The following is a 14,131-nucleotide window of genomic DNA, read 5'->3' on the forward strand; positions in this document are numbered from 1 at the left end:
CTTTTCCATAAACACACATTAAAAGTGCTTCATTACCTTCTCTCCCCGACCACCCTCCACCTCTCTAAAGCCATAACTAAAGGTCTTTGGAAAGTGTGTGTGTGTGTGTGTGTGTGTGTGTGTGTGTGTGTGTGTGTGTGTGTGTGTGTGTGTGTGTGTGTTACAGTGAGAAAGACAAAGGTGAATGGAGTGCGCTGAAAAGACAATGTGCCACTGAAAGCTCTTGTCAGCACTCCTTTCCTAAAATTAGCAGCTTTCCTTTCTCGAGGTTAGAGACACAGCTTGAACTTGGCTGGCCATAGGGTGCACCCATGGCACAGGTCATCCAAAGACATCACATGACTGTGTGCCACCCCCAACCCCCCCCCCCCCCCCACACACACACACACACACACACTAATGAAGCCATAACATCCATTTGGCCCCAGACCCTAATGCATTGTATTTCTCAATGAATGCTCCAAAACATATGTCATCATTGTTCTCCACATTCTCCGATTATGCTTCATACACTTCAGCTGAAGGACCCTCTATGGTGCATTCGCCTGTGTGTCTGTGTGTGTGTGTGTGTGTGTGTGTGTGTGTGTGTGTGTGTGTATGTGTCTGTGTTTTGTTTGTGTGGTGACTCAGCCCATCTGTGTTTACCTTTCTGGTTGGGGCCGAGGGCTCTTGCTCTTGTTTAGATCACTACTGCAGAGAAAGAAAGATCTAGACGTGAGATGTGCTAATGTGGTTCAAATATGCTGTCGTTGATGGGCACGAAGGATCACCAGCAGCACTGCTCCCTCCGAGCCTTACCAGCTGGAGTAAAAAGATACATGGTGTAATACCGTGCTTAGGCTACAGGGGGTGAGCCATTTTGCATACAGCAGAAAATAGGATTTAACACCACATCAGGAGACAATGGTGCTGAGCTTGTAGCTCATCTTGTTTATGGGGTGTGTGCCTTTGTGTGGGGTGGAAGTGTTATTTTTTTGGTGAGTGGAGGGAGGGGGTATGGGGGTTCAGGGCAACTTTAGGGGACCCCCCCCCTCCTCCCCCATTCTAAGTGAGTGACAAGGCCAGATAGCTCTCATTACTGCAGCCCCAGGCTGCTCGTGACAAAACCTTATCTTTTAATGCCTGATCTTCCAATTAGCCATGGGGCAACGAGTGAGGCCCACAGGCACAGATTGGCTGCTTGTGTGTGTCTGACAGGGGTTGCAGGAACTTAGTGTGAAATAGATGTGCACGTGGAAGAGTGTGGATGAGTGTGTGTGTGTGTGTGTGTGTGTGTGTGTGTGTGTGTGTGTGTGTGTACGTTGAGTTACCTTTAGTGTGTGCCTTACAGTGTGGCTGTCTGTGTGTCTGTGTGTGTGTGTGTGTTTCTGTGTCTGTGTGTCTGTGTGTGTAAGACTCCCCGCTACAGCGGGGATGGTTTTGGGGTTTCGGGGTTTAGCGATAGTTCTGCTTGAGAGACTGGCTGAGGGCTTATTGTCTGTAGGGGCAAGTGTGTGTGTGTGTGTGTGTGTGTGAGTGTGCGCTTGTGCATGTGTATGTGTGTATTAGTGTGTGTGTGTCTCGGGGCTGGGTTGATAAGCGAAGCTCAGCCCTCGAGTCCTCATCCTGCCGTGTGTATTAGCAGTGCTTATCGAGAGCAGAGATAGGGGCCGCCTGCCATTTGCCTTCTGCAGGAATTAGCTCCTCTTCTCCAGCTAACCAGGAAGTGCTGATTAACCTTTTCCACTGTCCAAAATCCTTCAGCAACTCCACAATGCCACAGATTAGACCAGCCATTATTGCCACAGTTAGTGTTTTCCCTGCCCTCTTCTCTCTCTCTCTCTCTCTCTCTCTCTCTCTCTCTCTCTCTCTCTCTCTCTCTCCCTCTCTCATTCACAAATGTATGCTTACCCTCACGCAGATGTACAATGGAGAACCTAGGCATCTGCATGTTTTTTTTCTCTCTCGGCTCATTACCGTGACGACTGAGTTTCGCCTACATGTGTCTCAAGACAAGTTGCAAACTGCCAATCACGCCGGGTTACATTATGCTGGAGCTCCCTTCTCTAATGCATGTTTAATCCACTAATCAATCCTCTCACAACCAGCAGCTATTATTTGACACATATAAGAATACATGGGCTTTGTTTCCACTGTCCCTGAACCCTTGTTCCTGAAAATCAATTATTTCCTTTGGAAGACTTGAAAGTACTTAGCAAGACGCCTGAAGGAAAAGCAGGGGGTTATTTCAAATTGAACCACTCATTTACTCCCTCTATCTGTCTCTCCCGCACCCTCCCTCACTCACACACACACACACACACACACACACACACACACACACACACACACACACACACACACAGGGAGAGAGAGTGAGAAACACAATCTAGCAGTATTTTGCCGTCGTCTGATGCTGTGCTTAATTACATGCGGCATATCTAAGTTATTACCGAGTAAGGCAGCATGCAAATCTGCCCCATTGTTGGTGGGTTTCTGGGGGAGTGTGTGTGGCGGGGAGGGGGTGCTGAAGAGAGGGCCGTTTGTCGGGCCCAGCGGGCTGTGGGCAGGAGATAAAGCCCCCCCTCAAACCCCCCCACCCCCCTTCCCCATATGAGCTAGTGGAATATCCAGACATCATTAACCACACACAAATAAAGACAAGAAACACAACCGTGACATTTGACATGCGTTACTAATTGTTAATGTCATTATTTGTACTGGTGTCTTTTCACGGTCCCTCCTCTCTCTGCGTTGCGGAATATGTTTGATTTGTCAAATCATATGAGTCTAATACCTTCCCTCCATATTTTTCTCAGAAAATCTGAAAAGCCACTTACCCAATTAATCACAATATTTACCTGAAACAAATATCACGCCATTTTATTACAGCTGAGATCTTCTCAGGACCTCAAGCTTCTCAGGCTCTATTCGTTCTGACTTTCTTTCTCTGTTCTATTGCTCTTTCTCCTTCCTCCCTCCTCTTGATCCCCCCATTTCTCTCTCTCCTTTTCCCTCCAACGCATCTGCTCACCTGCGTTGCCTTCCCCCAACATGCCTAATCACTGTTCTCCTCTTACACAGAAACTCCATCAGGCCCAAGGTGCCGCGCATATCAGACAGATCACTAGCTGCTTAATGCAACCAGATTAATATTTCACATCATTTATCCATATTTCAGAAAGAGTCGACTGCAATGCAATGTGATCTACTTAACTCTCTCACTACACTCACAAGAGAGACATAACCGACTTCCAAGAATCCAACTCAAGTATCTCTCCCCTTTATAGCTATAGTAGCCTATCTTTGTAGTCTATACACTAAGAGTAGTCCTGCAGTGACCATCACCACTATGCACCAGCTGCCTGGCTTTCACTTTCTGCCAATGGTCTGTGTTGCTCATTCAGTGTGCCTACCCGTGCCCTTGACATTAAGACCATGGATCTTTAAAAAAGAGAGCGTCCGGAAGCACGGTCACAACAGACTCCAGATGTTGCTCCATCTCCACAAGCATCTCTTGAGGGGCCCAAAACGACGACTGGCACAACTTCAGTTCTCTACAGACTAAACAGATCTCTGCGGAGTTCATGCTGGGGCCTGTGAAAATGGTCGGAGGAGAAAGACGGCGGACTTTTTGTTTGCAACTCAGCGATGCAACACAAGCGGCAGTGTGCGCTAGTAAAAGATTTATGCGCGTGAAGTGGAAGACGGTGACCCATATGTGGGAGGCCGTAATTAAGGGCCAGACGGGGAGTGGAGAGTGATCTGGCCCTCTCTGTCCATCCGCTGGGGGCATTTGAATATTTCATATCACCTTGACAGGTGCCTCTTTTGCATCCTCATTTTCTCTTTCTCTCGTTCGGGCTGTGCATCGCGCGCACATAGGCGTTTCTTATTTCACATCTTGCCTTCTGTACAACACGGCTGATAGAGATGTCTTAACAACATGTGATCTCCATGGCACCCAAAAGAGTGTTGTTCCTGATGGGAATGACGTTTTTTTTTCATGTATTTGAGTGCCTCGGAAGGGAAGTTGGATTCAGTTTTCTGAAGGTTAAAGGAAGGGGAAGGGGGGGAACATAAATATTCCCAGCCATCATCCCCAAACAGCACCGCCGACATTTCCACAATCACCCATTCCTTTCACATGTCTCTGCTTTCTGTGTTGCTTCATAAATAACTCAATCAAGCAGCCGGCGGCTGGCAGGCTTGGCGGGGTGCAGAGATGAGGGTGAAAATTGTCATCAGGTTAAAGGAAAAGCAAAAAAGCATGCGTCGCTCAGAGGACAAGGGCTGTTTAAAGGCGCGGAGGGGCCAGCGCCGCATGCGGCGATGAATTTCAAATGTCTTCCTTCTCACCTCGAGAGTGAGTGGCGGAGAGCAGAGAACGACGCAGGGATGGACGAGAGTGTTGTGCACACACTCGGTATGTGTGTGCGTGTGTGTGTGTGTGTGTGTGTGTGTGTGTGTGTGTGTGTGTTTGTTGTGGACGGGGGTTACAGCTGTTCTCCAGAGATAATTGATTTTTTGAATAGGTTAGAGGCGAGCAGTGGGCGGTGAGGGGAAGTGAGGGAGGCAAGGACAGACAACAGCGGGGTCTTCCGCAGGGTTGACAGAGACGCGCGGGGACGCAGTACTAGCCCTGATCCGCCCAGACAATTTACCCACGTTCCACACATGTGGCACAGGTTACTAACCGACCTGGACACGACTGTCTGTGTGTGGGAATTCACAAATGGATTTCTCACTCACACAAAAAATGCATCTGTGTAATGGCACTGAAAGATATCTCTTTTTTGAAGGGAGCGCATCTTCTGGGAGGGAGTTTCGTTTCAGTTAGAAGTTAGATTGTAAAGGATGATGTCCGTGCAATTTCAATGTTATGATCAAATCATAGAAAAGTTGTGACAATTGTGAAGTTAACCAATAACTGGATGTGGTCAAGATTACACTAACAGAAAATCACAGCCTTTACCCAACTTTTCATTAACGTGTTTATTGATTCCCTAATTTTTTCTGGACAGTAAAGCTTAGGATATAAAGAAAGAGATGGATCAGAATGTGGGTGTGTGTGTTTTAAATACATTCTGTAAGTTATTTCCTTCTAGAAAATTGGTGTAAGAAACCTTTAGAAGCTCATTCTCTAAATATTATTATTATTATATTACTGCATTAAGAAGTTGTGACAGAATGGTGCTATACATGGTGTAGCTTTTACATTTTATAAATTCTAAAGGTGGATGTTCTCTATGGATTGCATAAAGTATTGCAAGTAAAGTGGTATCTACCATGGATGTGGGCATCCCCTTGTAAGGGACATTTAAATATAGACCTTTCTGCACATTCATTCATTTCCTTATATTGAACCATACTCAGTACAGGGACTCCATTCCGATTCTCAGGGACAGTGTTCAGCTTACAGCTTTACAGTGTTTGACCCATGTTATATACAACCTCAGATGTACTGGACACAACAACATTCAATCAGTCAGAACTGACAGACCAAAGACCAAATTGCCGCAAAAAAAAAATGTAACGCAAGTGTGGAATAGGGAAACTGTTGTGTTGCTCTACAATAGAGGAAAGGAAGGGGGAGATTGAGGGGGGACTAGTGAGACTGCCCGCTGAGCTAGGATTGAATTTTTATAGAGTTTAGAGACTGTTTAGCATTTAATTCTACCAGTGGTGCCTAGCGAGTGGAAAGGAGACTTAATTACATTCCAGTCCCTTAGTCCCTGATGATCTTCCCCTCCTACCCTCAGTGGCCCTGTCCTTGTTCTGCATCTACAGCCTCCTCAGACACAGCCACGCTGGCTCCACACACACACACACAATGACGAGGGTTCAGAATGCACCAGTGACCATCATGCCCAAGTCACAGATTGGGGCTTCAACTTGTATGGAATGCAGCATCAAGCTAGCAAGTTTTTTTTATTATTTTTTTTTTACAAATGCACCACGCTGTTGGCGTCCATGTGAATGCATTGCCGCACGATTGTGAGATCACCTTGACATGATCCAAACCAAGAGGCCAAGTTATTTGCAGTTTGCTACCCACATGAGGCAGAGTGCACAAAGGGAGAAACTGCACCATCTCACAGCAGCATGGCGCACGCTCTCGCACACTTTGCAACTGAGCAGAAACCCAATCTGATGTGATTTCAAAGAGCCTATTAAGTGGAGACCTTTTCAGAGATGGGTAACACCAGAGATGGCCTTCATGCTTTAAAGCATTCTTTCCCGCTTGGCATGCCAGAAGACTTTTACTAGCCATAGTCAGGGGGGGAACTCGGAGTGGAACATTGTGGGGGGTTGAGCCCCCTAGGGTTCATTTCATGCTCTAGAACAGTTTCGTTCATCATGATGATATGACCATTGGGAGGGTTGCATTGGCTGGTTTTGATTATCTTATGCTCATGGTAAACAGATGGCATGTGGTAAGCCTCACCTTGGGTCAGGCAGGAAACATATCTCTTGTCTCATTCTCCTCATAGCAGGCCCTGATGAGCATGTGGAGAACACATAGTGACCACAGTGTGGCACCTTTATCTGTGGTCCTGTGGACCAGGTAATGAAAGTCCAGGTAATGACAGTCCTTATAGTTTTTTTTTCAGAGATGACCGGATACTCATTTGGTCTGTAATAGAAATAGATGGCCTGTTTGCATAATAGAAATAGATGCTCTGTTTGCATGTAGTAATCAGATTTACTATCTCACTTCAGGTGGCACATCCTTAAGGGCTGGACTCAATGACTGAATATATCACAGTGGCAGGAATATGCTGTCCCATTTCGAAGGCTCCTTCAAGTGCGGTGGAGGAATCCAGCCAAGCCGCGAATTCAACCATTTAATCCTTTGCAGTCCAACCCACTCAAAGAATCAACATGCATCAGTCAGAATGATTTTATGTCAGTATAACTAGGCATTATGTAGAAATAGAAGGCTGGAATATATATTTTCACTTAATTTGCTAAAATGCTATTATTAAATACTAAACAGACACCTTCATATCATCAACAACAGCTGTTTTATTATGACACGTAAGTTACAGTGTACAGAGCAAATGTTTTCAGCACATTAATGTCATTCTTACCCTAATGTCCCTCACTTCAAATTATAATGGATTATGATTTCATGAATGTATTAAATAATAGATTATAATAATATTATAATAATATATACTCCCTCTACCTTTATGGATATACATACCTACATCAGTCAAAAACATACATTAGTAGGCTTAAAGAGCTACACTTCATTATTTTATAACGAATCAGTTAAAGTTAAACTGGTGCATTTAAAATTTTACATGCCTGAAAAATAGGCATAAATTAGCTAATAAATGTTGTAACATACACACAAAGATTGTTTCAACTTTTGGGTGAACATAAAAAATAAGCTGTAAGTGTGGTGTAAACTGGGAGATTTGGCTTATATCAATAGGTTCATGCTCTATTAAACAAAACTATAACAAATTGTGTTGACTTTGCTATAATGATGCAAAAATTGTGCTGGTTCATTGCTATGAGACCCATGAAGGACAAAGATGTCTCTAACCAATACGGGCCTTGACCTGCCAGTCAATCATGTGCTCTACCAAGGAGGAGTGTGTGCTTGTGGAGGGGTGGTCCTTCAGAGAAAACACTGAATGGAGGGAGTATCGACTCCACCCAATGTTACAAACAACCACCACCCACCCACATCACTAATTAGACCTGCCCAAAAAACTGTGTTACAAAAGCATTGCTTTAAAGCATTTTCATGACTTCACTAAAAATGGTTCACTTCTATTTCTCTATGACTACTTATGCTGCTGTGCTGAGCTGAGCACTGAAAATACCAACCCAAATCTCATAACCATCCCAGTGAACTGCAAGTATACAATATTGGACAAATTATAATTGATCTTGTTCAAATGTATATAATTATTTTATGGTATTATTTTTTGACACGGGGTGCATTGTCGTGTAGGCTGTGGTGCCTTAGTCGTATGTGTTTCACAGTAAATAAACTGCTATATAAACGGTGCAGCTGTGCAAACTTTCTACAAAATTCATGAACATAAAAAAGATACTGAAACTTCATTGTGTCAATCGTAGCCCCATTAAATCCAATAATTGTGTTTATATAGTAGAATGCACTTAAAACTAACTAACTGTCTTCACTTGACAAAACAAACATACTGGCAGGGTGCCCATCAATTGAAATACATGTCACAAATGTCATTTTAAAATTCCAAAATATTAAACAGCATTCAGTGTATGCTGCTGGCTATACATTATGATTGTTGAGAGGAGATTTAATCATCATCAACTACAATTCCTAAAAGGAAAATATCCGTGTGTGTGAATGACTAGCCAGTAGCCACAACTTTTTGTCATAATTCCTTTACTTCCTTTCATGAAAAAGCAGCTATGCATTTAATAAAATGACAGTATAAAATAAGCCCAAAGACTCACAGAAAAGTCACAAAGGACATATGTTAGTCAGTTATGAACACCCGAACTATCTCTGGCCTGAAAATATATTTTCACCTGGTGTCACCACGCAAAAGAGGTGAGGTGTCACGAATCGGCCAATCACTTGTAATTTGCTCTTGTCAACTTAGATAACTTCAATAATGTCCACTTATTTCATGTAGGCTCAATTGTTGATGGAGATCACACCAGTTTTGTATTTGTGTCTTTCGCTTTCCATAGATGGGCCTAATTAAAATTATGTCAAAACAAGACAGAAAGCCTTGTCACTTCATGTTTTTGGCCTTAAGCTCATAACTTCAACATAAGCTAAATATTTTCTTCAAGTAGTTTACTTTCTCTTGACAATATCACGCCACAAATGCCATGCGTTGTTACATGCAGTCTACGAAAGAATAACCTAGTGTTTGAAATAGAAATCATAGCAATGCCAGGTGATTCCGAGGTTTGTTCATTTGGGACAAAGGTGAGCAATGAATGATGGCACACACTGACATAGGTGAAATAATCAATTCTCTGATGCATACATAGGTGAAAACCATTCTCTGATGCCTTTGGTCACTGCTGGTAAACGTTTATGTAATAAATGAACAGCTTTCGAAAGTTGGGAAAAATGGGAACCGCGCATGCGGCTGAGTACCTGAATAAAGTGCGACGGGGCGTAATCGTTTTTGGCAATTAATTATAAGCAAACGCACCAAGTTATTTAAACACACGTGAAAATATCTGAATTAAGCTTTTCCAAAGAAAGCCCATGCCACCACAAAGTATACATAGTCTAGGTTGGTGAATTAGGCCTGTCTCGTATCAGGACTTCTGACTCCCTATGGAAAAAATGCATACGCTTGTAATTAGTGAATCTAAGTTAATATGAGATAATTTACGATCAAAGCAGTTGTTGCAACATCTCTGTTGTGGTAGTTAATTAAAATGTGTCCGTTTCTTCCATAAATAGGCTAACAAAATAATAGTCTACGGCGTATTTACGACAACAGAATTAATTGCAGACCAAATGTTGTATTTGCCCTCAATGTTGTTTTAAAAGGACAGAGACTACTTTACTCTTCCACAATTCCTTTTGAAACCCAGGTCTCGCGATGAGGTCGCTTCTTGCTAAGATGTCAATGTATTTGCAAGAAATTTCAACATTCTCTTAATCGGTAACCAAGACAGATAATCGCTTATCCGCGGGGGGCGAGCTTACGACTTCTGTCTGCTGAAGTAGTGATTATGTTCTTTACACTTACGTCAAAATGTCACAAATGTGTAAAGCAACATATCCCACATGGCCTTGCATGTAACAGACCAGAAATACATTTCGCGCGTCATTTCCATGTATTGTTTTAATTATCTTAATTGTCAACTATGTTATGCATCAATCCGGAAGTTTGTACTTAATATTTGTCACTCATTTGTTGCCTACATTTCTGCGCAGGCCACTGAAATGGGTCTACTGTTAGACCCGGATTGGCTGCCCGCGGTGAATGGCGTTTCCCAATGGAGAGAGGGCAATTAAATACTAAGCCTCAGGATAAACAGACAATTAGTCCAAATGAATTAACCTGTTTGCGGCATTAATTACAATCGTTGCTTAAACAATGACACGTTGTTTAAATAAAGACATGTAAATGAATGTTATTTAGAGCAGCGTTGCTTGACAAGTCAATCTTTTCCCAAAGACGATTTCCACTAACTGAATGGAGATAGCCTATTGCGCAAGAGGAAATGTGACCGTCTGTCAAGAGAGAAAGTCGTGAAAACAACAGCTGAAACTGTTGGCAAACACAGACAAAGATTATTCTCACATACTGTCTACAATACCCTAGAAACATAAAGGCTACATGTCTATGTAGTGCACTTATAATAATGGGTGAATACACTTACAATAAATGAGGCTATATGTGACGTTTTCCCCAAAACCTCAATAAACGACTCTCTCATGATATAACCCTGAGGATTTTCGGCCCAAAAGTTTGGACTACAAGGTTTTGCAGCCGACGTGCATATTCATATCCATCGGCCTTCTCCGATTACCCCAATACACAACCTTTTCTTTGAAACGACATGGAAAGTGGCAACAACTTCTCTACCTTCCACACTCTGACATTGAAAGAGTTGAAGTCGCATTCTCTTGCTCGTGGGATCCTACAGGGAGAGGTCGCCTCTGATTGGTGCACCCGTTAAACCCGTGCATACACAGCAAAAGTGGAGAGGGGTGGAACACGCGCGCTAATGACGCCGAGCTTGACAGTGATTGGCAAGGCTGCCATGACAACTGCAGGACGACATCAGGAACACCAATAGAAAAGGGAAAGAAGATGTTTCGGGTGAACATTCTGACTTGATGAAGGGGAATATTAGTTTGTGCTGAAGGCGACAGCCACAGAATTTCGAGGTAGTTATTTTGTTGCCGTCCCTTTGTGAAGATTTTTGGTCCGGCGGCCTCATGGTTTTCCGGTCACCCTTAGAGATTTACCCATCACACCTTTTCCTGCCTAGCCTCGCGGACCGGCCCCTGCTCTTGGCCGGTGCCCTTCCCAGAGCGCGGTCCCCGGAGGATTTGCCCATGTTTCAGCTGCCAAGCCTAAACTTCTCGGCCGAACAGGTGGCCAGCGTTTGTGAGACGCTGGAGGAAACAGGAGACATTGAGAGACTTGGCCGATTTCTATGGTCCCTGCCGGTGGCACCGGGTGCCTGCGATGCCATTAACAAGCACGAGTCCATTCAGCGAGCCCGCGCTGTGGTTGCCTATCATACTGGGAGCTTCCGCGAGTTGTATCACATCCTGGAGAACCATAAGTTCACTAAAGACTCTCACGGCAAACTTCAGGCTATGTGGCTGGACGCGCACTATCAGGAAGCCGAGAAGCTCCGCGGAAGGCCCCTTGGACCCGTTGACAAGTACCGAGTACGAAAGAAGTTCCCTCTTCCTCGGACCATCTGGGATGGAGAGCAGAAGACACATTGTTTCAAAGAACGGACACGCGGACTTTTACGAGAATGGTATCTCCAGGACCCGTATCCAAACCCCAGCAAGAAAAGGGAATTGGCACAAGCCACGGGACTAACGCCCACCCAGGTGGGCAACTGGTTTAAGAACCGGCGGCAAAGAGATAGAGCTGCAGCAGCCAAAAATAGGTGAGTTTACAGCTCATATTTAATTAAAAGGTGAAAACATGGAGCGTGCGTAAACTGCGTAAAGGCGTACGAAAACGAAAACCTTTTCTCGCAATGTGCGTCAAAATATATGGTAGTCTACTTCTATTTGTGTTCTAATACGGAAGACTTCTGTACATAGCAATATGTAGACTAACCAGGTAAAAGGGGGAAATGTGGATGATAAAAAGACAGCACGTCACTGGGGTAATTATGCATTTCTCAAGTAAGCGTTTTCAGACAGCTGGGATAAATACACTATACAGTTTTATACATTAAACTCTTAAAATGCAGGCTATTTCAAGCATAGCGTAACCCATAGTTGAACAAAATATTTAGACTTTTGGGACACCTTAAGCTGTTAATGTGCAAATTATTTTAACATTCAAGTTAATGAGAAAAATCCCCATGACTTTTTTCTGAACCCAGTAGGCTAGGCAGACGGTAATTGTGTATAGGCTTGACGTAAGAGGCTGATCATATTTGGGTTATTAGATAGAACAATTCTTTATTCCTACAAGCAGGCAACTGACGTTTATAGATAACCTTGCCTTACACCTTTGTGAAAATATCAAAGAACTCCAAGGCTATGCCAATTGTAGGAAAAAATGCATTCGAACATTTAATCTTAGGCCTATACTTATACATATTAATTTACCAAACATTCCAAGCAGAAAAGGAAACACTATAGATTGAGGCAGGCTAACTGCTGGATGAACATTGCTTTTTTAAATGTCCCCTATGTTGACAAATTATCATTTGTAGACACATTATTGTGGGCTGCATTTCTGTGAAAGGTGAGGAAGTGGTATGCCAATAATTCGGGTTTCCCTCCCTGTGCGTTTCGCTGTTCATATTTCTATAGGCTATATAAAGTTAGAACGGTGCATCCTGAAAGGTGTGCGTTTGTGTTTCTTCCAGGCTTCAGCACCACGGCCTGGGCCAGGGCAGCCTACGATCTCTGTCCGAAGCAGGCTGCACCCCTCACAGCTCAGCCGAGTCCCCAACCGCCAGCGTGTCCAGTCTGATGGAGCGAGCGGACGCAGGCACCATCCTTTCTGTTACGGACAGTGACTCTGACTTTGATGTTTAAGTGCGACGACAGTGTTGACCTCCCGTGAACTTGGACCAGAAAAAGAGAAAGTTTTCGGTTGGGCAAGAGTGGGACCAATCGGTACAAACAAATAGTTCTTGTGAGAATTGAAAGACTAATGGCTAGCATGTTGAAAACGCCTTTGCAGACAGGCGCTGCCTCTTCTCACCCTGTAAAGCCTGCATGATATGGTTCGATGTTAATTTTAAAAATACGGTTGTTTTATTAACGTGAACAAATTGACCGAGACTCTTGGAGGAAACAGTCCCTCGACACTTTTCATAAAGCTGACCTCTCTTTTTTGTCACATCTCAGCAGGAGGATCATCCTTTCATATTAGATACTCTATTCAGACAATCGTTTTAGTCGAAAGCACCTTTCCCGTCACCTTCGGCCGCAGGAAGGTTTCCTACCTTTTCATGTCTAAACCTGTGTGTGTGTGTGTGTGTGTGTGTTGATGAGAGAGAGAGAGAAATAAGTGTGTTGAGAGAGAGAAAGAGAGAGAGAGATAAAACAGAGAGCACGTATGCAAGTGTGAAGAGAGAGTATATTTGATTATTGTGTGTAGGTCTACAATGTGTATGTCATGTCAGTATGCTTCTTTCCTTTGAAATTCTACATTTTCTCCTCCATGAAATGTGTCTAAATATTTGTAAAGTGCTTTGATATTTCAGTGTTTGTGCGTTTTATACTCTAAATAGGTTTATGGCGCTGAAGAACAGTGTTATGGGTCACTTTTATGCAAATAAATATAATTTAATATAAGTATAATTCAATACAAATTTCTCTCTGTTCTTACACACACACACACACACACACACACACACACACACACACACACACAAAAGATGTCAAAAGAATACAAGAAAGGTTGCTTGCTTATTTTATTAGAAATGTATTTAGTTTTTTTTTTTTGTCCAGCAGTAAAAAGGCTAACAATTATTATTATTATTATTATTATTATTATTATAGTAGTAGTAGCACTGTCAATATCATGGCTTTTACCACCACCACACCTACATTCCTGGCTCAGCCTCTCTGTCTAATGTGAAGTCAGCAGCTGATATCAAGAAAATATTCTATTAAAACATAATAGTAGGGTACTTTCACTCCTAGGGAATTTTTATATTTATTATTATATTTTATTATTATATTTAACCAGTGATCACAAGACTAAATATTGCCAAAAGATAAATAAAATACAAACAAATGAATTTCAGGTAAAAGTACAAAGACACCACATTTCTAATGTCGTTGAAATAGCCTCATATGTTGAAATGCTATAAGAAGCATATAGTGTGTGTGTGTGTGTGTGTGTGTGTGTGGAGGACGGAGGAGGGGGGCTTAGCCTCTGGCCCAACAAAAGAACCAAACTAGATTTTGAAGCAATGAATCAAAAGAGTGGTTTTCAACGCGAAGAGGTTA

General features: G+C 43.0%; 1 protein-coding gene across 1 annotated transcript; it reads left to right on the plus strand.

Moving 5' to 3' along the window:
• Positions 1 to 10,803: 10,803 nt before the first annotated feature.
• On the plus strand, positions 10,804 to 13,477 carry six3b (SIX homeobox 3b). The gene is made up of 2 exons (XM_048268248.1): positions 10,804 to 11,595; positions 12,535 to 13,477. The coding sequence occupies exons 1-2, from the start codon at positions 10,904 to 10,906 to the stop codon at positions 12,704 to 12,706; spliced, it is 864 nt and encodes a 287-aa protein (XP_048124205.1). The 5' UTR covers positions 10,804 to 10,903; the 3' UTR covers positions 12,707 to 13,477.
• The last annotated feature ends 654 nt before the right edge of the window (positions 13,478 to 14,131 follow it).

The sequence above is a fragment of the Alosa alosa genome, chromosome 17 (assembly GCF_017589495.1).
Source record: "Alosa alosa isolate M-15738 ecotype Scorff River chromosome 17, AALO_Geno_1.1, whole genome shotgun sequence".
Classification (NCBI taxonomy): Eukaryota; Metazoa; Chordata; class Actinopteri; order Clupeiformes; family Clupeidae; genus Alosa; species Alosa alosa.

Excerpts from the sequence above, each read along its gene's own strand:
- six3b (XM_048268248.1), top strand. The coding sequence starts at position 10,904 with ATGGTTTTCCGGTCACCCTTAGAGATTTACCCATCACACCTTTTCCTG. Across the intron at positions 11,596-12,534 it reads GCTGCAGCAGCCAAAAATAG|GCTTCAGCACCACGGCCTGG; the intron begins GTGAGTTTACAG and ends TGTTTCTTCCAG.